We start from the raw sequence: 22,155 nt of genomic DNA, 5'->3' as shown, positions 1-22,155 counted from the left end.
TGATTCTGTGATTCTGTGATTGCTTGCCAAGTTTATCAGAGTGATGGCTGCTCAGTCATGAATTCATGACGATTAGTGAATGACAAAAACCTGTATTGAACGCTGAACATACACTCATACATGCTTCCCCTGTATGTTCGCACTACATATCAATGCTTTCAAACACGGAGGACATTTTTTACACAACATTTTATTTCAAGAGTGCCAAGTCTACTGAAGCCTGTGCACATATAAACAGAGTAACTGATGATATGGTGGTGGATTCTTCCCTTGTTGACTGATGTTCATAACGGGAATGTGAAACTCAAATATTTTCTGCTGGCCTCGGCCTTCATGGACTGAGAATAACATTCTTCACCAAGTTAACTCGTTTGTTGCAATGCTTCACTTGTATCCAGCACACACCTAATCAAGTTGGGTGACTCGTGGGAACATTTCATTAAAACTGTGAACCTTTTAGGACATAATTATTTTAAAAGGCATTAAGTCAAACACTAGGAATTAACTGAACGTAAACTCACAAAACTGGTGAAATATGAGGTATCAAAAATTCAATCTCCAGCTAAATTCCTGTTCCTGGGAGCAATAATAGTGATTGGCCGCAGGCACAAAATATGGATATTCAACTGCAGTATTAAAAAGGAAGAGGAAAAAGCAATCTAAATGTCTTCAGAAAGGTTTTACAACTCACTGAAATTTGGACCTATTGGGAGTATCCACAGCCCTGATGAAATTATAGGGAGAAAACAAACCTTTTTCTAACTGTCATTATAGAATCACAAAATGGCCTGGGTTGAAAAGGACCACAATGCTCATCTCGTTCCAACCCCCCACTATGTGCAGGGTCACCAATCACCAGACCAGGCTGCCCAGAGCCACATCCAGACTGGAAGTTACTGGTAAAATTCTGTGAAAATGGGTACTGATTGTGTAGAAGAATAACAGACATGAAAAAATCATGTCACCATATTGTTTTGCAGCAAAATGAGTACTGCCATCACTTTCCCACCTGGTCCCTCTTCCCCCCCCCCTAAAAAAAAAAGCCTTAAGGGAATAACAGCGTTCTTCCGAACCAGTTTATTTAATCAAATCTATTTCCCTTGTGGTTTTAAGGTACATAGACCTCTCTCACACCGAATATCCAGGATCTACAACAGAAGACAGGAATTTTAATATTTACATTTCATGGACTGAACATGAGACGTCCGTATTTTATGCAAAGTAAACAAATATTTAGCTTGAATGCAACCAATTGGCACAGAAATAAAGGAGGTCAGGCAAAGTTGTTACAGGCAAAGAAGGCAGATGCCTAAGGCTGCTGAGAGCAAGGCAGTCACAACAACCTCTTTGCCTACTTTGCTTACATTTTGACCCTCCAGACCAACTCTTGCTGTTTATGTTGGTGAAGGGGGTGTTATTTTGGGTGGTGCTGCAGCTGTAGAGGAGCAGCTCCTCCTGGAAGCAGCATCTTTTGGCATTACTGAGAAGACTTACCCTAGTTGTGACAGAAATAATGTTAGACTGCATTTTGACCCCTACTCTAATGCCGGCAGTAAAACAATTTAAAATTAATGTGAATTAGTATTATATTAATAATTTTAAATGACACAGTGATATCCTCTCTCTCTCTCTATATATATATATATTGTCATGCTTCTGTACCTTCTTCCTTTTCCTCTGTTTAGATTTGGAAGAGTCCTGCCCAATCCCTCCGTTCCCCAGCGCTCCCGATGGTGTCTTCCCAAGATGCTGCTGCCCTGCAGGTGCTGGTGGGGTGGGCGTAGGGGGTGGTGTGTTTTCAGGAGACTCAAGGCCAGTCTTCACACCTGCAGCCTGCCCTAAGAGATGTGGCTACGAAGACAAGAGGCCCAACAGCAGTTATGGAATCAAATCACAAACTTGTTATGGCCTTCTCAGATCTAATATTAGAAGAGATGCGATACAGCACTGTTGGCTAATTCTAGTGTTTACCATCACACCTGCTTCACAGCAATGCATGCCTTGCAGAACCTATTGTACTTGTATCTGCTGACAAATATGGACCTGAACGTTAATCTCTCAGTATGCAGCAGAGAGAGCCTTCAATAGAGAGAGAGGAAATTTCCACTAAAGGAAAGAAAAGTGACATTTACATAAAAAGATGATGCTAAGAATTTAAAATTTGGAGCTAAGACTTTAACACCTTTCTTTTTACATCCCTAACTCTGTTTATGAACTCCACAGCAGAAGCCCACGTTAATACCATGTTTCAATAAAACCTATGTAGAATGCAGCTACTAAATAACAATACCTGTATAGAATGCAACTACCAAATACACGTAATACTATATAGAATATGGTAGCAAAATAGATTTATTCACATTCCCCTGCATTATTATCATATAAATATGTGAGAAAGCAACATGTACCTCAGTAGAGTTGTGATACTGTATGAAGGTGGCAGATATGGCATGACTGAATGGGTCACCGGCCTTAGGAGTCATGTCTTGTTTAACCAAAAGGGCCAAGTCCACCAACTGCAGAGGCAAAAACAGCCAATAAATACGCTGGTTTATGCATCATGAACACAATTGTAACAAAGAAGAGATAGGAGGAGTGGGCTGAGGCAAATTATTCTTAGTGTTTCTCTTAGTGTAGAAAACAAAATCACTGAGATTTTTTAGCCTAAGGAACCTCTTTTCCACTTCTGTAAATAAATGGAGTGATTTATCTACCCAAGAGGGCTTGGCTTGGCACTAAGGTGACGTTTTGTTTTCCAGGAAATCCTGCTTTTTAATCCAATTGTGCAATCGGCTTGAATGAGCCTCAGCGTGTTGCCAAAGGTCACATAGCAAAGTGTGTGGTTTCAGTTTGGATTTGAATAAAGCTCGTGCTGGACTCCACTCCCCTCTGTTAGAGAACATTTCTAATTGTGTGTTATCAGATGGGTGACTATGGTACGGCATACATTTGCTGTAGAGCAAACTGAAGGACAGGTAGGGATTCAATCAACCTGCTTGGCCCAGTTAGCGTATCCCAAAGTCACCAATTCATGCCTGTTAGTTATTGCTCAGCCAGGCTGCTCCCTTACCTGTGCCACAGTCTCGTAGGCTAAATATGCCAAAATCTCCATTGCAACCGCATTTGGCTTTATCTCCATGCTGCTACAATCCAACCAGTCACGAAACTTGGATGCTTTCTTTGCTGTCAGTTCAAATCATGGGGGAAAAAGGAAACGTTAGTGGCAGGTAGGCCAAAATGATGTGGAAATACTGTGAAGGTAACACAGAGTGTCAGTGTAATTCAATCGGCCACAGAGGGAATTAAAAATGGAACTAGTGAGGAAAAGCAACTGTTTCATACAGAACATTTTGGAAACCCATAAGGAGGAGAAAGGAGAAGAACGTTCCAGAGATTTCAGAAGAAGGACCTACCTCAGAGGACAGTAGACAGAATAAATCTGATTTGAAATGTATGATGGTAAAAGAAGTAACAGGATTGCATTGCAGCTTTGACAAATGGCAGAAAAAGGCGTTTGAAGAAACCAACCCAAACCTGAGGTTTGGAGCCCAGATAAAAGGGATATAATTGAGTTAACAAAGTGAAGACAAATGATGGACAGTAGAAGGAGTCGGAAGTGCTGTGCTGTACTGAGCAGGGGTTAGGTGCTGACAAGCCAGCCAACATGATTTGTGGAGGAGTATTTTTTAAATTGCATCGGAGGTAAGGACATAATGTAGATCTGCAAATGATCAACACTGAGACAAGAGCTTCACACTGCTAATGGATGAGATCGCTCAGGAAGAAGTACAGAGAAAAATATGGAGCAAGGCAACATGAGAGACTTTGCTGAGAGGGTAAAAGAGATACCCAAATGGAACTGAAAAAGCATCATGGAAAGGCACATAAAAACCAAAAGAAGGATGAGTTTACTTCAGCTACAGGCAGGCAAGCTGATTACAGACAAACAAGTCATACAGAGGTCTTAATATGAGGACAGGACAGTCACAATGCAGCGATTACCCTGTATTCACCTAAAACAGCTCTTTCAAAGAGGGTCCTCACTGAGGAGTAAAAAGCTAAAGAGAAGGCAGGTATCAAACAGAAACAAACGTCAGTACAGATTATTTTTTAGGATGGAATGAGATCCTACAGTGCCTGAGCCTTTGGTGGATCTCTTCTTCTGCCTGCCTTTAAAGCAGCACAGAATGTGGTGCTGTAATCAGCAACATACACTGCCAGAACAGACTTCTTCAAGTCCAAGATCTGATCTCCTGGGACCTAATATTCATGCATTTATATTACAGTAAAAAGGGTTTACAACTCGAAACAATAAATTTTCATTAATAAATGCAATTTTTAATAAAATAAAAAGAAAATTAGCAAAAATAACCTTTCTATTACTTCAGAACAAATGTTCTGGTTGGCCATCAGCATGTGCTACCCAGTTGAGTTCATATTATGCAACGGAATTTGTTATGAGTCTGTGATTAAGGACTGTAATTCTCTTAGTCTTTAATGACACTAAACTTCAGTGAGAAAGAAGTGCACAGATACGGTCATTTAAAAACACTACTAACATCCCACGGAGGTTTTTTTTATAAATCACAGTCCCCTGGTCAGCAACATTCGAGTTGTTTTTGCAAATTAAGATTTGCATTTGCTCTCTCTCCAGACGACTGTTTGGGGGTTTTAAAAATGGCTTCATCACAAACCTCTCGTTTGCTGAAGTCACCCTGATCTGAGGTACCATTCATCTAATGGCTCACAGATGCGTGATGCCAAATCGCGACCGAGCGCACAAAACATTCTGAGTTAGGAAAATAAATGCCTACAAAAAACGTTTTCTGACATTTGCTGACACAGAACAGTATCTCCAATGTGTCATTTGTTTGTCACAAATGACTCACTCGTTCTTCGCATTTAAGAGTCCTGCTAGGAAGAACAAGATAAGGTCTCTCATTTAAAGACATCATTGTGCTCAGTGCATGGTGTCGGATCATGTGCTGTTTTGTCACCATTTTTAAGGGCTCTCTAACCTCGCTTTTTCTGACATTCGACCTTAAGCCTTAGTCATCACTTAAGTGCCTCTGTAATGATGTTTTGCTACATGATCAAGCCCATTAATTTACAGCTCGTTATAGTTGTGGCCCACAAGTACTTCTAGTAAGTTGGTTTTCAGTGCTAGTAAAGCCCTAATTCTGTCATCATGTTATTAGTGTTGGAATGGCATATACTGATGAATTTGGCCAACGTTGAATAAATTCCACAGCAGGAGCTTACAGCTTAAAATAGAAAAAGACTCTTTAGTAAGTTCTTTGTGTCACTGCGGATACAGAAATAAAAGCAAAACTTGCTGCTCTTCTCTAATTTTACATGCATTCCTTGGGACCTGCAACGGTGACGTGTTATTAATGTGCTGCCCATACCAGCACCACGACAGACCTCAGGCAAGCATGGCTGCTGCAGCCCATTAACTCCTTACAAGTTCTGTCTCTGCAGCAGTTCCCAGCAGCCCAGTATCTGAATCTGGTAAACCTTCACAGAAACACTCTGCTAGATAGCCTGAAACTACGCAAAATTAACCGTTCCCAGGAATTATGAGGACAAAGTATTTTTTTTTTATTATTTTTTATAGTTTCCTTTTTATACTTGTATTATTGTGGGTAAAACAAAAGTGCTTTCAAGGAGCACGAGGTTCTGCTGCTTTCTCTACGACATGAAACAACAGTTGAACACCTGATTGCAACGCAGCCGTTTTCATACTTACAAAAACTCAACTGCCGACTTTCACAGAATTCTGCGTACTGGACTGAGTCCATCATCCGTGTTTGTCTTTCTGCTCTCTGACAAAAGAGTAGAAGCACATGATGAACCTTATTCCAGTAAGAACTGCATTCCACAACAGAGATTATAGCAGCACGGTGCCCCTGCCACAACCTTCCAGTAACCCCTCCACAAATTAAACGTGCATTGACCAATTTCAGATGCAGAAATACAGTCGCTTCTCATTGGCCCCAGGAGGTAAGATAAGTGTGTCCACTTCCAGTTTAAGATCCTGCTACAGGAGAAGAAAGTAAATCAGAGCTTAAGAAAAGTGGCTTAAAATGTTCACTGCTGGATTTAAGACTGAGCACACGCCTGAGATCTGTTTACTTCAAGAGGTGCAGAGTGGATTTTCACAGGTTAAGGATCTGGTCTCTAGAAGAGATCAAGAGATATTGGGGGCAGGAAGCAGCAGTTAGGTTAAAGAGAACAATTATCCTTCTCAGATGAAGACAGTTGAATCAAGTCTCTTAAACAAGGAAAGCATTCTATTTGTTTTACACATCAAGGAACCAAACATAACCATCTTCCAAACATAAAAGAAACCATTAAACCTGGCAAGAGCAGAACTATAGTTCAGAATACAGAGCGGTGTCAGGGGAGGCTGACGGCCCTGCAGTTAGTCCATACAGCTCAAGACCCCGTGACTGCTGGAGGTGGAATACAGCTCTGTAGGCATTACAAGCAATAAAACAAACAAAAAGCACACACACAGTTTTTTTCTTTGAGTCCCTGGGCTCCTCTGCGTCTGATGAACTGAAATTTGCAGAGTCCATTAATCTGGTTTAGCAGAACATTGAAGGGCTGTTGATGAGAGCATTTGAAGACGGGCAAAGCTACCAACATTTGGCCTTGAAACTTTCTAATATCAGAAAAAAATCAGTACTTCAAATACTGCTTCTTCCTCTGTTCTCTTCCTGCTCTTCTATGACAGTGCAGTCCAGCCATTAGAAGATCTCATTGACAGACATCACGTTCAACCTAGCTGTGAATGGAACCACCTGCCATTCAGGAACACACCTTCTTTCCTTCTTTCTTTTCATCTCTACCCAGTCAATCATTTCTGCTGTTTTTTGACTCTTTGTCAACCAGATAGAAAACATTCCCTTTAAGTACTTTTCAATACTTCCATGCATTCTTCTGGCATCTTGACTACATTTTATGGAGCTGCTTTTTCAGATAAGTAAAACTTCTCAGCCAATCTATTCCAGCAAGACATTAGGTCTAAATTTATTTTGTATTCTGTAAAAATAAACGTCACAATAACTTCAATCCTCATCTAGCATGATCAGAACAGAGATCTGCTTTGCCTCTGAATTAATTCAGTCATATTTTTCAAGACAGAAAGAAACGCCAGGATCACCTAATCTGATCTTCTGCATAGTGCAGGACACTTCTCACATAATATACTAAAATTCAGTTGTAGGAATTCTTGCATAACTTTACTACATAGAATCATAGAAACATAGAAATTATTCTACATCTTTGAAGGGCATCTAATTTTAACTTAAATATTTCACATATTAAGAGACTGCATTCAAATAATTTAAACTTTTTTATGCAAATACGGATTACATTCTGCAATCATTTGTGTCTGCCAGTCACAAATTGTTAGTTGGACATTTTCAGATAATGATGAAATAAATAACAGAACCACTGGTAGGTAATCGAATGGACTAAACTTCTCTACATGTGACACAATTGTCTTAAATTTGTACACATCAGCGTGCAGGCTCATAGAACTGATGGCTGAGATCCAGCTGACCTCCTTCTGCTCTATAGTCCAGTCTAAAACAGGACTCCTGCCTACACAAAATCAAGTCAGCCATGGCTCACTCCAACTTAGACTCATAGAATCACCAAGGTTGGAACAGACCTCCATCTCATCCAGTCCAACTGCCCACCTACCACCACCATTTCCCCATTAAATCATGTTCTGCAATACAATATTTAAATGTTTCCCAGATGGGAAGAATGGTAACTCAACCACTTCCCTGGGCAGCCCATTCACTCTTTTGGAGAAGTTTTTCCTTACTTCCAATCTGAACCTCCCATGGCAACATTTCCTCTAGTTCAACCCCTCTCACATGGGAGAAGAGGCCAACCCCCACAATTAATTCTAGACTTTTGTTTAATACCAGTTTTCTGCTCCATTTTCTCAAGATTTCTTTGAAATGGAAGGATCCAAAAAACTGGCTGTTACATTGCAGATTTGGCCTCAGTAACATCAAGTAGAAAGGAATGACTACTTCCTCCAAGCTGCAAGCACATTTCCCCTACTGCTGCTCACTGAGAGCTTTGTTTCAGCTATGATGAGAACTACTGCTAACTGAATGCAACCTGCTGCCTCCCAGCTCTGCTGCACAGCCAGGTGGGAGCCACGGGTGCTGATGTGCAGGGTTACTCTGTACCTGATGTGGAAATTCACTGAAGTTTCCATTGGTCCAGGTATCAAGTTTTCAAGATGCGATTGGACTGAATCTCTGTCAATCAGTGTAGCAGTAATTTACAATCGTTGACAGATTGGCAGAATGTGTGCATTTTGTGGTTTTGCCAATACAGGGGGAAGACATGGGAATATTGAAAAAATGCTATAAACTGTATGCCATGCTTCCTTTTAAATCTACAAAAAACCCCATTTGCTTTTTTTCCCACAGACTTTAATCTTTCAACTATCATTTTACAAAAAATGCTTAAATTTTATAAATATGAAATTCTCCAGATTCTCTTTTGGAAAGGAGCAGCACTCCAACAGAACTGAAGTCCTCTTTTATCACTATACAGGCAAGTCTGCTGAGAGTCATTCCTACACGAAGAAACAGTGAAATCCTATTGCCATGCTGCCTTAAAGCAATCTCAACTTGAAACCTGATTAAAGAAATGACTTGAATTATACCATCCCACCAGTTTATCAAAATGTATTAAATATATATGTATGTATGTAGTTTTCACTCCCTTTACAGTAGTACTAGTCATTCTAAGTAGTTAAGAAGCTGAATTATGTGGTGCACAGCAGACTGAAAATACTTCACATGCTTTCCTTGGAACACACTGAAGGACGCAGCAGATAGGACCTGGCACAGCACATTTATGCTTAGTCTTCCAAAAATGTGTTGTATTATCTCTCTCTTTCAGCATGAAGAATTAAAAAGAAAGACTAAAGAGAGACAGGAAAGAAAAAGTGAAGAGTTCAATGTTGTCAGCTGCCATCCAGGATGAAAAATAATCTTATTCTGATTCCATTTCAGAGCTGTCACACTTGAGATATCAAGGTCTTTGTGCTGGGGGAAAGGCAAGAAGCCAAATGTTAACTTGCTTACTAACTATTGAGTGTTTGAAGGAAATGTGCTGAGTTGCTGCTAAGCTGGAACATTTGAAAATGGCGTGTGGCATGGTTGGACACCCCTGTGTTTGGCATCAGTGTTAATGACAAAGATGTTGGCTCCCAAACTGCTTGCATATTCAAACCGTGGCATGATTTCCTGCTTTCCATACTAAATACCTCCTCACGGTGCACCTACTGCAAAAGGAGTTAGCTGACTACTCCATAGAAGAAAAAGCTCTCCGGCTGCAACTATAATTGGAGAAATAAAGCAAATTTTGAAGGGTTCAATAATGTAAGGCTTGCAAGAAGTTAGATAGTTTTGCTACTGGCTTCAATTCTACCAGCATCTCATCTGGAGTCCAGCATCTTTTAAAGATTAGACTGAACAATCTGTGATGTTTATGAACAATTTATGAGCAATCCTCTGAAAACAGGCATTGGTTCATACCATCGGTGATAGGTGGATGGTTGGACTGGATGATCTTAGAGGTCTTTTCCAACCTTAAGGATTCTGTGACATGCTGAAAACACGTTCTCTAAAAATCTTATAATCTTGAAATTCTCTGAGAATTACCACTATCTGAAGATTTCTGCTACGTAAAGGAAAAAAGTAGCTTTCCAACGATCACCTGAATTGGTTAACAAAAGAAAAAGGAGCTTCATGTGTGAGCATTTGCAAAGATTAATCTCACTCAGAGTTTTATACAGAAAATAAAAACGCCACTTGGGAAAGATCAATAGCTTTTGTTACACTAAACTTGATTTGGCTATAAAGCACAGACACACGGGAGGTTTTTATCATTTTTACCCACCTCTTATAGAACATACCATACATTCTGCAGTAACCATTAATCTGAACAAACCTGCATTACAAAGAAGGCCTTTGATGTAATACTGTTTATGAAAGCTCACTTGAGTGCAAACTTCCTCGAATCTTCGTTATTAAAAGAAAACACGAGGTCTTTCTCAGACAGACAAAGATGATTTCTATTTTAATAGAGATGTCCTGCTGAGGATGGTAACAAATACAGATCAAAGAAGGCTTTAAAAAAATCACGGTATTTTCTGTTTAGGGACAAAAGAAAGAATTCATTTGATGAAGGACATCTACAGCATGCTAATTAGTCATCTGAAGTTCTTTTAGTCAAAAAGATAATAAGGTACTTTCAAAGACCAACTTCTTCCTGAAACAGACGTTAGCAATAGGTCAGATGAATCACATCTGTGAATTTCTCAGTAGTTCATTAACTGTGGACATCAGTGATGGAACCCTTACGTTACAGACGTGCATGAAACGCCGCATGAGCCCCGTGACTGAAGGACAGCTTTGCCAGCAGAGCAACACAAAAGCCAAGCCCAAAGAATGACTCAGTAAATTTGGTTCCTGCTCTGCTCTCGAAACCATATAACAAAGGCAGCTTTGTACTCTGGGCGTGTGTCAACTCTCTCCATCTTTCTTTAAGTATTTAAAAATGAAAGCTAACAGAGCAGATAAGTAGCAGGAAGGGAGCTGGCAAGACAGTTTAAGATTATGTAAAAATTTCAAGGGAATCCTAAAGAACGAAAGCAAATGGAACCTTGTAGACAATAACAAAATCAATGGAATAATTCCCAGTAGTCACAATCTCACTGCTTGAGGAATAAATAACAGTGACCTCCTTATAGGAACTCACCACTGCCCTAATATTTCCCTTTGAACATATGCAAAATCTCCACATACTGTATTTATTTGAATCAGCTCCATATCACATCCAAATTCCTTGTCTAAATTTATTACTGTGAGTCTGAAACGTGGAGTTGGAAACCAGCAAACGAAACATTTCCAGTTCAGGGGATACCTTTGATTTCTGCAGGAAAATATCTTTTTCTGTTACTGTAAGCATCATCATGAATTTTCTAAAAGCATGCATTACATTTACAGCTATCTTCTACCACCAGAGCTTTCCAAAAACGGTAAAACATTTTGGGATAAACGATGTTACCACACTTAAAAAGTGATGTGGGATTTATGAATGTATGAAAAAGACTGAACTTCCCTCACTTTTCTGATTGGGGACACTGTAACACCTTTCTGTGGTTTCCATCTGGCTGTACATCAAAACCTTTACATACCAGGTTAATATTAGGATACTTTTATGTCTTCTGGAAAGCATTCTTCCAAACACTTCTCCTGACTCTTTACTCATTCATGGATGAGGTTAAGCTCAGCATCTTACAAGAAAGGCATTCAGTCATCAGACTGAGCATCACCACATTGCCCACAAGATGCAAACAGCAAGGCACTCCCTTCTGTATAATGAGATTTACATTTTGTCCCAAATTTACATCAACATCAGTGACAGAATCTGTTTAAAAATAAAACAACATTTGTGGAGGTTCACATGTAAGTAAAAGGAAAAGGAAAAAAAAAAAATTAGAGTATTTCTTTTAATTTTATGAACAGAGATACGGATAGATGGATTAACAAAAGTGCAGATAGATAAAAATATTCTTTAAAATGCGTGTTTATTTAATATTTAAAGTGGATTCTCACAGTTATTATACTATGCATCATTTGAAGAAAATCCTTAAGTACCTCTCATCCTGATAATGTTTCCCCACCATTATCAATAGATTTGGTTTTGTACCCACTTTAGGCACAGACACTTGCATCCAGAACAGGAAATCACAGAACCATAGACTGGCCTGGGTTGCAAAGGCCCACAGCGCTCCTCCAGTCCCAACCCCTGCTGTGTGCAGGTCACCAACCAGCAGCCCAGGCTGCCCAGAGCCACATCCAGCCTGGCCTTGAATGCCTGCAGGGATGGGGCATCCACAGCCTCCTTGGCAACCTGTTCCAGACCATTAATTTACTAATGAATCTATTTCATTAATTACAAGGATAAGTAGAATTTAGATTTAGCTCATCCATTTTCCATGAAAAACCCAAATGTGGAAACTATTACGATGAATTTATTTAAGAAGTGCATTCACGACTTTCTATGAGTACATGAAGGTGTGAGTAAGCAGACCCTAAAAAACCAGGGTGTTTTATTATTGTTTTTATTCATTGTGATATCATTCATGACAGTAGGAGCAGAATCTGGCCCAGAATGAACGCTTCATTAGTCAAATGTTAATGACCATGTGACGCTTGTTAATTAACTACACACAGTACTCCACGCTGCTATTCATTACTGTTTCTCAATTTTTAAAAATAATAGCTCACAGTCTTTTTGTGAGCACTGTCTCTGCTATATAAATGAGAATTAGGGTCACAAAATGACTGTTTTCCCAAAAGCAGTGTTTGATTGCTCACAAGCTTCTCTTTTTTCCTTGTCTTCCTCTTTACTTTTTCTAATGTAAGAAATAAAAGGGAAGATGCTGAAGTTCCAGGATTTGATAAGACGATTTCGCTTTTGGAAGCAAGTTAATTTGAACCATCAGCTAATTTAGAACAATCTATTTAGTTAGGACCTTACACCAGACCTAGCGATAAATGAACCACAGAATTATTAAGCGTTTACACAAAACCAAAGAAACACATGCTGTCATTAATTCAAAACAATCACCATCATCCAAAGTCACTCCAGGAGTTCTCTTAAAATGAACATCCCTATTGCCTCCTCCTCCTCCTCCAAAATAAAACCTATCTCAAAACACATGCTTCTAAATTGAATAAAACTTTCAGTAACACTTAAACCGATGCCTTACAGTTTAGTTTGCACGAGAAGTTGAACTGAAATGTTCTGACCAAGCTTTTAGTGGTCAGGAATTCTGAAAATCTTGATTTGTTAACAACATTTGCCAGCTTTCCTTGGGCTGGTGAAGAGTGAAGGAATATTTTGAGACTCTTTCAAGGCTGAAAATCAAAGTGTAACTTACCGGCTTGTGAAAAGATTTGTAAATATATGCCAACAGCTTTTACTGCCTGACCTGTAGAAGTTCCACACCAGCAAACACACAATGTTTTAAAGGCAATCTTCCAATGAATCGTATTTTAAATAATCTTGGCCATTTTGGTGCAAAGCAAGCCAGCTAACACCTTGTTTTGTTGAGCCCTCGTGAGTCAATTCTCTTTAGCAGAATAAAAAGGTCCTACACGTGCTGGTCTCCTGTCAGTAGCACTGCTTGTTCAATCCACTACCATGGACTCTTCATTTATGTATAGGAATGACAATAGTTACGACAGGATTTTTGTCTTTAATTTTGAGATTAGGGAATGGGAGCAAAGAGCATCTACTGTGTGTGGATTCATTACCATAAGCTTTACTGACCGTTTATCCCGTTTCCTAAGGAAAACAAAAAACTCCCACCACGTTCCTATTAAAAAGCAATCAGATTTGGTATGCTGGTGACACTTTAAAGAGTACATTATGTGGGAAAACAAAATAAACATTTAACCTGGCAAATGAAAGTGAATTTGGGTTTTGACATACTTGGCAGGAAGGAAGAATTATATTCATGTCAAGCATGCAGAAAAGCTAATATAATATTTAAATATTTGCTTAACTAATATAGAATTTAAGACAACACGTTAGAAGAAACATTTTTTGTAAAACATTTTATACCTTCTCAGTACAGGATACTCTCCAGAAGTAATATATGTTCAGCTCAAATTTCAGACATCTGCAGCCTTTGTTGCACATTCCATTCACTTGTCAAGTGGGAAAGTCTTCGTATTCTCCTGACAAGTCACTATTTATACTTTTGAGATAAAGGCAGTTCTTGTACCAATGGTTTAAGCTGATAATGAATCTATGCAGCCTTTCAGAGAAGCAGCCCTTGAGAATCAGAATCTTACAAATATTGATATAATGAGCTAATGTTAACACTATTTCAGCTAAATCCTACAGTACTCTGCTCCCGTTCAATATTTTACACGTGCAATTGTTTAAAGCTCCTTTGGTTTACAACGGGACGTAATTCATTGACAAAGACACTAAGATCACCCAGAAGGTATCTGAACGCTGCAGGTCAGTGATTGCTGACATTCTGAATGACACATAATAATTTAGCTCGAACTCATACTTTGTGCTGCATGAATGGAGCACCCAGATCTGCATTTTACCAAACCCTGATAACAGAGTCACAGAACCATACAATGGTTTGGGTTGGAAGGGACCTCAAGGATCACGAAGCTCCAACTCATCACCAACTCATGCAGGGCCACCAACCTCCCCATTTCACAGCAGCCCAGGCTGCCCAGGGCCCCATCCAACCTGGCCTTGAACACCTCCAGGGATGGACGGGGCATCACAGCCTCTCTGGGCAGCTGTTCCAGCACCTCACCACTCTCACAGCACACAACTTCCCCTGACATCCAACCTCAATCAGATAGAAGGATGCTGGGCAATAGCTGCAGCTCCAGGAATATTTAGATGCACTGTCTAACTATGTGCCTAATGGATGTTCCCTTAGAGCTGTAACTGTAAATTTCTACTAGCTTCAGATATCCACAAAAACCAAAGTTACCCACATGCTGGAATTAGAACTGACGATGACGTTGGGTGTACAACTGTCAGAACAAGTGAGAGTATTTTAGAACTCTTCTTTCATGAAAACAGTTTATTTTTTTCTCATTTGGAAAGAGATGAATGATGAGAAAATTCTAATTCTAAATTGCTTACATAACGATACCATAATGATTAGACCCAACATTAATCTTTATTGTAACCGTATGTTTTAGATATGTGTTATTTTAAAGCCACCTGAAAGGAATTCATTCAAACTTAATCTGATTTGTAAATTTAATTACGAATCATTAACCCAACTGCTAAGATCTTCAGTTCTTGCAAATTAGCACAGCTCCTCTGAGTCCCATCTTAAGACAGAAACCACTGTTTATTTCACATCAGTAATTAAAAGTGATATAGAGTGCTCAGGCCATAAAACATAAACAAAAAGGGCTGCTTTGGGGAATTTGACCTTCAATCTTCCTAATTTGCAGAGCCTGCTATGCAAATGATCGTGCTGCATTAATAACACCTCTGCACATAGTATTCATTCATTCAGCCAGCCTGCTAGACATAAATATAACAAGAGACTGTTCTCTGCACATTGTTAAAATGGGTTGCAATCAAATCTGTATTCAAACCAAATCAAACCAAAAGCAGCAGCATAGGCTGGTTCTATGTCAACTAGCTATTAACAAAGGAGAAAAAATAGAGTATGTTTTTAAATACAGAAATCTACCTTTTTCATTCTACTTTTATTCTGCAGTTAGCCAAAGGATTTTAAAGTGCACAAAGGCTTGAAAACTAGAGATTTAGCAAGAGACAGCCAGGATCCTACTACTGAGATATCCTTCTCTTCAGAATCAGTTATAAAGAGTTAGAATGCATGGCACTGTTCACCCTGATATTCTTATTAGTAGTCACTTACAGGTGTGTCAGTTTAACCTCAAAATGAAAAGAACTGAATTTTGGAAATGTCAAAATGCATTCACGTATAAAAGGTTTTCTCTTATGTAGATTTTATTGTAGGTTCAGATTGAGTAAAATAAAATCATTGGGGTTCTTCTTTTGTAAGGAGTGGCACGGTGAACCAAATGTCTACAGGAAAAAAAATGAATAAATGAATGAATGAATAAATAAATTGCAAAGCCCTTAATTACAAAATAATAGAAAAAAGTCTTCTTTTCGAAGTCACAGACTCATAGAATCATAGAATCACATAGAAGGTTGGAAAGGACCTACAAGATCATCTAGTTAAGTACAAAATACTGCACTTAACAACATAACGCAACGGATGCGAAGAACAACAACTTCAGTAGTGAGATTTGGAAGTAGAACTGGGAAGACTGAAGTCTATTTATTATTAAGATGCTTGTAGTAGAGTAATACTACCACAATTTGGCACTGATTACTTGACCAAGCTTTTAGAAGCTGCTGTGGATTCTCATGCCATCATATATATTGTGGGAGAAAATTTAATCCCGACTGGTGGTCGCTTGGCTTCTTTAGGGTTCCTGAGTTTTCCTGACACTTTTAGAATCACATCCAGTATTCATCAGAGATGCTGGCATCACATCATTGTTTTATTCTCTTTCTTTAAAATACAACATATGTTAACAAGGTTAGCAGTCACCTCGCTAATATATTTCTTCAAATACCTGAGCCAGCATTTAGACCTCCAACCTTGGGGTACAGCAAGAGTTAATTCCCAATTTAAGAAGGGTGTGATTAGTAGCTGAAGATTTGCTTGAGTTCCGATTTTCAGATATGAAATTAATAGCTGATGATACGAGCTGACAGCTAATACATGTACAGTAAACAGAAGAAGACAATATTTCCAAGCGGATGTAGAGTACGTGTTCCACTTCTAAGCTGTTTGGTATGGTCTTTGCAAGGAGGGAGGACTCGATACCAGATGCTCTATGTTCTACAAGGTTTTTTTGCAGATGCCTGCAGCCTGAGAAAATCAACAGTGCTTTGAATAATGCTCCTAGTAAAAGCATCCTCTTGTCAGAGTCACTGTATGATATAGGATCTGAATCCCACACAAGTGGATGAACTGATGTTAAATAATACCATCTGACCATGGTAGGAGAAGTTCCTAGTAGGTCTGATAAAGCTGTGGAAATGGCTGTCAGCCCTGGGAAATAAAATCCAGCTCCCTGACGAAGATTCTCCATCCTTCCTTCATTCAATCAAGTGGAAAACCAAATGCAATGATTGCTTCCTAAGTTCCAGTTGCAAAGTTACAACAGCACTTAACAGCACTACCTTCGGCCCTTATGCATGCTGCCAAAGAACAGTCTGGAAACAAATGCTCAAGCTAGGAACTCCTTGAGAATAAAACACATACACCAAGGTGGTTTTGATATTACTAATTTATACCATTTTCTTGTAGCTTTTGATGCAGTTTCTTGTAGAATACCTGAAGTAAATCAGTGTAAGCCTCTAGCGCACTACATATGATACAGATGACAAAGGACTTCTAGCAGCCTGTTGCTACCTGCACACAGAGGTGAGAAGAGCTACGACTGAGCCATAAATCCAACAGGTCAAGTGAGAACATTTTTTCTGTCAAAAATAAACTTGTGGCTCCCGACTTGATACAGATCTGCTGAAGTTACACAAATCCATTTCTAGAATTTACTCTCTATGCAAAATCGGAATATTTTCTAGTGATAATATTGTGGTCTTGTCTCCCCTGAAAATATAAATCTGGTTTTGGATGTGCTTTGCCAACCCACAGTGACAACAAGGTTTGATTTTTGCTATTTTGAAGTCGGCTAAATGTAAACCCCCAGACTATTCAAAGGGTCAAATGCTGATCTGAATAATATTGGCAAAGATTTAAGCTCTGCACGTTAAGCTCCATCAGGACTTTATGTTGAGCAGCTATCTGAAAAACAGAACTGCTACAGTTTTTGTGAGCACCCAAATTAAAACAATCTCTTCTGATTCACTGTGAAAATGTCTGATTGTGCAGGGATCTCCATTTCCAATCAAAGACAGTAGAGCAGAACGAAAAGAAAGGAGATAATATTTAATGTCGGAGGGACAAAAGATACAAGCGACTCACATAAAGGGCATTTTTCTCTCTTTCATAGAGTTAACTGCACTAGATTATGTGATGGTTGGACTAGACCATCTTAGAAGTCTTTCTGAACCGGAATGCTTCTGTGTCTCTGTGATTTCCTCTGCTGCACTGTTAGGAATGCTGTGGGTCTGTTTTTAGTGGATTGGGTGAGTATGCATCTCACTTTACAACATGTAGGGCTTAATTACATTACCATTGCAACAGACACTTATGCTTAAATCTCACTGCTTCTGATTCCATCGCTGCTACATGTGTGAAGCTATCACTGACTGCAATTTTGCACAGCAGCTAGATCATATTCTTATAGAAGAATACAGCAAGCAACATTCTAGATAAAATAAACCACAAGACTGAGACAAAATGAAAGACAGAAAACCCTGTTTCTTGTATACATTAAAAGTCTATTCCAGGAAATACCAAGCAGTTACAGATTGCACATAGTGCAGAAGCTGGAACATCCTATTCCACGCTACCTAGGTTTTAAAATGTTTTTTACTAATTTGATATGGTTTATCTTTTATGTGTTTTATAAAATACCTCATATATTTCTACTCCACCTGCCACTTTAATTTCCTAAATGGGAAAATTCAGAATAGAACCACAGAATTGTAGAAAAATTTACACTAGAAAAAAAGCTTGGGATCTTTCCAATGATACCTGCTTCAACCCTCTGCTCCAAACAGGTCCAGTCAGTTCAGGTGACTCAGGACCAGTCGAGTTTGGAAAATCTTCTAGTTGAATATATTCTCCAAGTCTTCAAGTTCCTCAATTTCTCTGATCAGCCAGATTCCATTTTTGACCAGATTTTTTTTTTTTTTTTCCAATTATGTATCTGTCCAAATTCTAGAAATCAAGATGTATGAAGAGCAGCTGAGGGACAGATGTTATTCAGTCTGGAGAAGAGAAGGCTGAAGAAAGACTTCATGTCTCTGTACAGCTACATGCCCAGAGGTTGAAGGAAGGAAGGGATGGTGATAGGCCACAAAGAAAAGGCCTGAAGCTGCACCAAGAGTTTAGGTTGGGTATTGAGAATAATTTCTTCCTGCAATGGGCTGTCCAGGGAAGTGGTGGAGTCCCCATCCTTGAAGGTGCTTACGATATGTGCAGACATGGCACTTAGGAACAGGGTCTAGTGGTGAGCTCAGCTGATGGTTGGATTTGATGGTCTTAAAGGTCTTTTCCAACCAAAATGATTCTGGGATTCTGCACTTTATCTCTTGTCTTGTCACCAGCAATAACATTCCCTGTTAGTGTTTGTTTTTTTTTTGTCTTCAGGCTGAACAAGCATTTTCTGTCAGCTTCTTGTTATACGCCAGGTCCTCCAGCCCCCCAGACCTGCTGCTGACCCTCTGCCAGACTGGCTCCAGTTCGTCAAAGCCGTTCTTGTTCTTGGGAGCACAAAACTGGACACAGACTGCCAAAGAATAGGGAAGCATTATTTCCTTTGACCTGCTGGCTCACCTCTAGCTAGCACAGCCCAGTATGGGGCTAGCCCAGAAGCTGTACGTGTGCATGGGGTTACTGCATCCCATATTTGTCTTTGCTGAACTCCATGAGGTTCCTGTCAGCTCATTTCTTTAGTCTGTCAGCAAAGACCTTCTGAATGGCAGGCCTGCTTTCCAGAGATTTGATTCAGTATTTACTCAACACACTGTGAATTACTGCTTTTATTTGGCTTATAAGATCCAACAGCTAATCATTTTTTAGTTTAATGCATAACGAGGAAGAAATTATTCAAGACAATGCAATACAATGGGAGGTCGCTACACTGGTTAAGAAATTTCCTGTGCTTTTGTTTAATTCCTTGCCTGTGAAATTTACATGGAAATCTCTTAAAACTAACATCACATTCATAGGCGTCCTTTGTAGTCATCAATTGTTCTTTCAATACTAACATGATATCTGCTCTAAAAATCTTCCACAGGGTCATATCTTAGCAGTAGTCTAAATGCCAGGTTGCAAGCATGGTCCTATCAGAACAAACTCTGAAACCACAAACGCTAGTATTTCTAATTAATAAAAATAGTATTTCTAATATACCTCTTCATTAAATAGAAATAAATGCTGTCTTACTGACCCTAATCTTAGGCAACAGATTATGAATCTGTAATGATACCTAAACTTTACCGTGAATGTAGGTGGGGAGGAGCCAAGTTTCTTGCTGGTCTAACCAGCGTGGACCTTGGTGGCTTGGCAAATGAGAATTGAGAATGAACAGAACTAGCCACTTCACAGCTAGGTGATATGCAGTGAAATCCTGTGATTTCTGAGGTTTCAGACTGGAACTTATCCAAGTTGATGATGATACAAAGATAGTGTATTAATTCTTGATTTCTCTGCTTAAGTGCTTCTCTTTGATGAACGTTCACAAAATCCTATCTGAATTCAATCAAATATCAAAGGCAGCAGAGACCAGAAGCTTGCAAAATGACTCTGCTGGAGAGAAAAACTGTAGTATTGATCAGAAGATAATAGTAACACCACCACAACTACAAAAGGACAAGAGTGAAGATCAAATGTACCTAAGGAGGGACAGACCAAATCTCCACGTGTCCCAGGCACAAATAGTAGCTTGCTGGGGAGGCTTAGGAAATAATACAACTGCAGGACAACAAGACAAGCTTATCGTGATTCTTTTCCTGAACAGCTGAACCAGAAGATGGTGATCTATGGCTCAAGCACTGCCTTAACCAAATGCTGCATTTTTATATTCAATAGCCTTTAACAGATATTTTTTTCCCCATTAAGTTGTGCAATACAATACATTTCAGCTCGTTTTTGCTATATTCAGCTGGAATGCAGCCTGAAAATGACTTCCAGTGTTCCTCTATCCTGTCTGTATGCTGCAAGTTGTGGATGTAGTGGCTGTTATGATACATTGCTTGCCCACCCTGCTAGCAGAGGATAAATGCCAAATTAAAAGAAAGGGATTCTTAGTAACTCTGCAGGAGGCATTAGCAGGGCTGACCCATGCGCATGATTAAAGGTAGGTTTCAGATCCTGGCTGGGATAAGCACTGTCATTCTCTGAGAAAATGCACAAAATGAAAACAGGGGAAAAAAGGAGATTCTCTCTGCTGTACCTTCCAAGTCCAGAAATAGCAGATAAATGAACCCTTGGATATATTACAGCTGGCACTACCACAGGTGGAGAGGCATATCTCAAGACTCCTATGGAGGAAGCAGGTCAACATCCTTTCTCTGACACTGTCTTGTGGATGTTCTCACCTACCTGCTAGACACAGGATGAGTTTCTGAGCCTTCCCTCAACTGCAGAAGTTGAAACAGAACACCATTAAAATCCCATAAGCATCCTTCCTTTGTCGCCCTCATCTGTGCAAAGAGTTTGTTCCCCCCCAGTGAAGGCTTTTTGTGACATGAACCCTTAAAGGGAAAGAGACAGATATCTGGGAGCCCTGACAGCAGCCATTTGCCCGAGACCCAGGGTGCCCCTTCACCAAGCAGCTTTGCAGGCAGCAGCTACAGGACAGCCTGTTTGGGAAGCTCTCTGCCCCAAATATTGGGTCTTGGTATGCAGGTTTCAGTCTCTGCCTTCACAACTGTATCGGCAAAACTTTTCCCTGCAACACGCCAGAATTGGGAATGCCCAAGAGGGTGAGTTGTAAAAGCTGGTTTGAAAAGCTCACGTAATTGCATTCCATGCAACTGGCTTCCACGTAATTGACTTCCATGAAGTCTTCTTCTGAGTTTTGTGAACCCTGTGCAAAGCAGTCTCAAAAACAGACTTAAGTAATTCTTTCTAAGGAACTTGGTAAGGATTTTCTCCATCCCTGGAGGTGTTCAAGGCCAGGTTGGATGGGGCCCTGGGCAGCCTGGGCTGCTGTGAAATGGGGAGGTTGGTGGCCCTGCCTGTGGCAGGGGGCTGGAGCTTTATGATCCTTGAGGTCCCTTTCAACCCATTCTATGAGGAACATGTACGTACATACAAAAGATATGCCACAAAAAGGCTCAGAGACCTGAAAAAAATAACTTTTTTTTCCCCCCCAAATCATCAAGAAGCACTTCTGTGCTGCACAGGTGATGCAGTCCTGGCACTGCTCTGGAGCAGAGCGGGACCAGATGAACCCAGAGATCCCTTCTACCTCCACCTTGCTGCAATTCTGTGAACCTCAGAAGTACAAACCATTATCAGCACTGATTTGCTTAATTGCTTTAAAGCCTTACAGCAATTTCAGTCCCCTAGCACCAATGGGACCTTTGTTAGAATTCAACGTCACTCCTTGCTCCCAGTTCTCCCAGGTTCACATACACAATAACTGTGTTGTAAGCACAGCTATATGGTGACGAGAATATATGAGTAACAAACCCGTTAAATACAAGATCACAAATAAACATGGTATTAAAATACACTTAGAGAATGTTTCTTTAGTCTTACATTTGGCTCCTAATCAAATGCTGTGTGGAAACACTGTTTGTATGCATGCGTGTCTACTTTTAATTATAGATATAAATAACATATATATATATATATATATA

General features: G+C 39.7%; 1 protein-coding gene across 3 annotated transcripts in view; it reads right to left on the bottom strand.

Annotated features, from left to right (window-relative positions):
* The window catches only part of SUPT3H (SPT3 homolog, SAGA and STAGA complex component), a 154,613-nt gene that overhangs the window by 55,719 nt on the left and 76,739 nt on the right, over positions 1-22,155 (bottom strand). For all 3 annotated transcript variants that reach the window (XM_042832702.1, XM_042832700.1, XM_042832701.1), the window contains 4 exons: positions 5,750-5,825; positions 3,071-3,183; positions 2,409-2,516; positions 1,663-1,851 (listed from right to left, as the gene is read on the bottom strand). In XM_042832702.1, the coding sequence (XP_042688636.1) occupies positions 1,663-1,851; positions 2,409-2,516; positions 3,071-3,183; positions 5,750-5,825 (486 nt within the window). The remainder of the gene's footprint in view (positions 1-1,662; positions 1,852-2,408; positions 2,517-3,070; positions 3,184-5,749; positions 5,826-22,155) is intronic.

This window comes from Centrocercus urophasianus, unplaced genomic scaffold (genome assembly GCF_019232065.1).
Source record: "Centrocercus urophasianus isolate 14NV4802_14NV808 unplaced genomic scaffold, USGS_Curo_1.0 seq_39, whole genome shotgun sequence".
Taxonomy (NCBI): domain Eukaryota; kingdom Metazoa; phylum Chordata; class Aves; order Galliformes; family Phasianidae; genus Centrocercus; species Centrocercus urophasianus.
The sequence above is the reverse complement of the archived record's forward strand: the minus strand, read 5'-3'. Positions and strand labels throughout refer to the sequence as shown.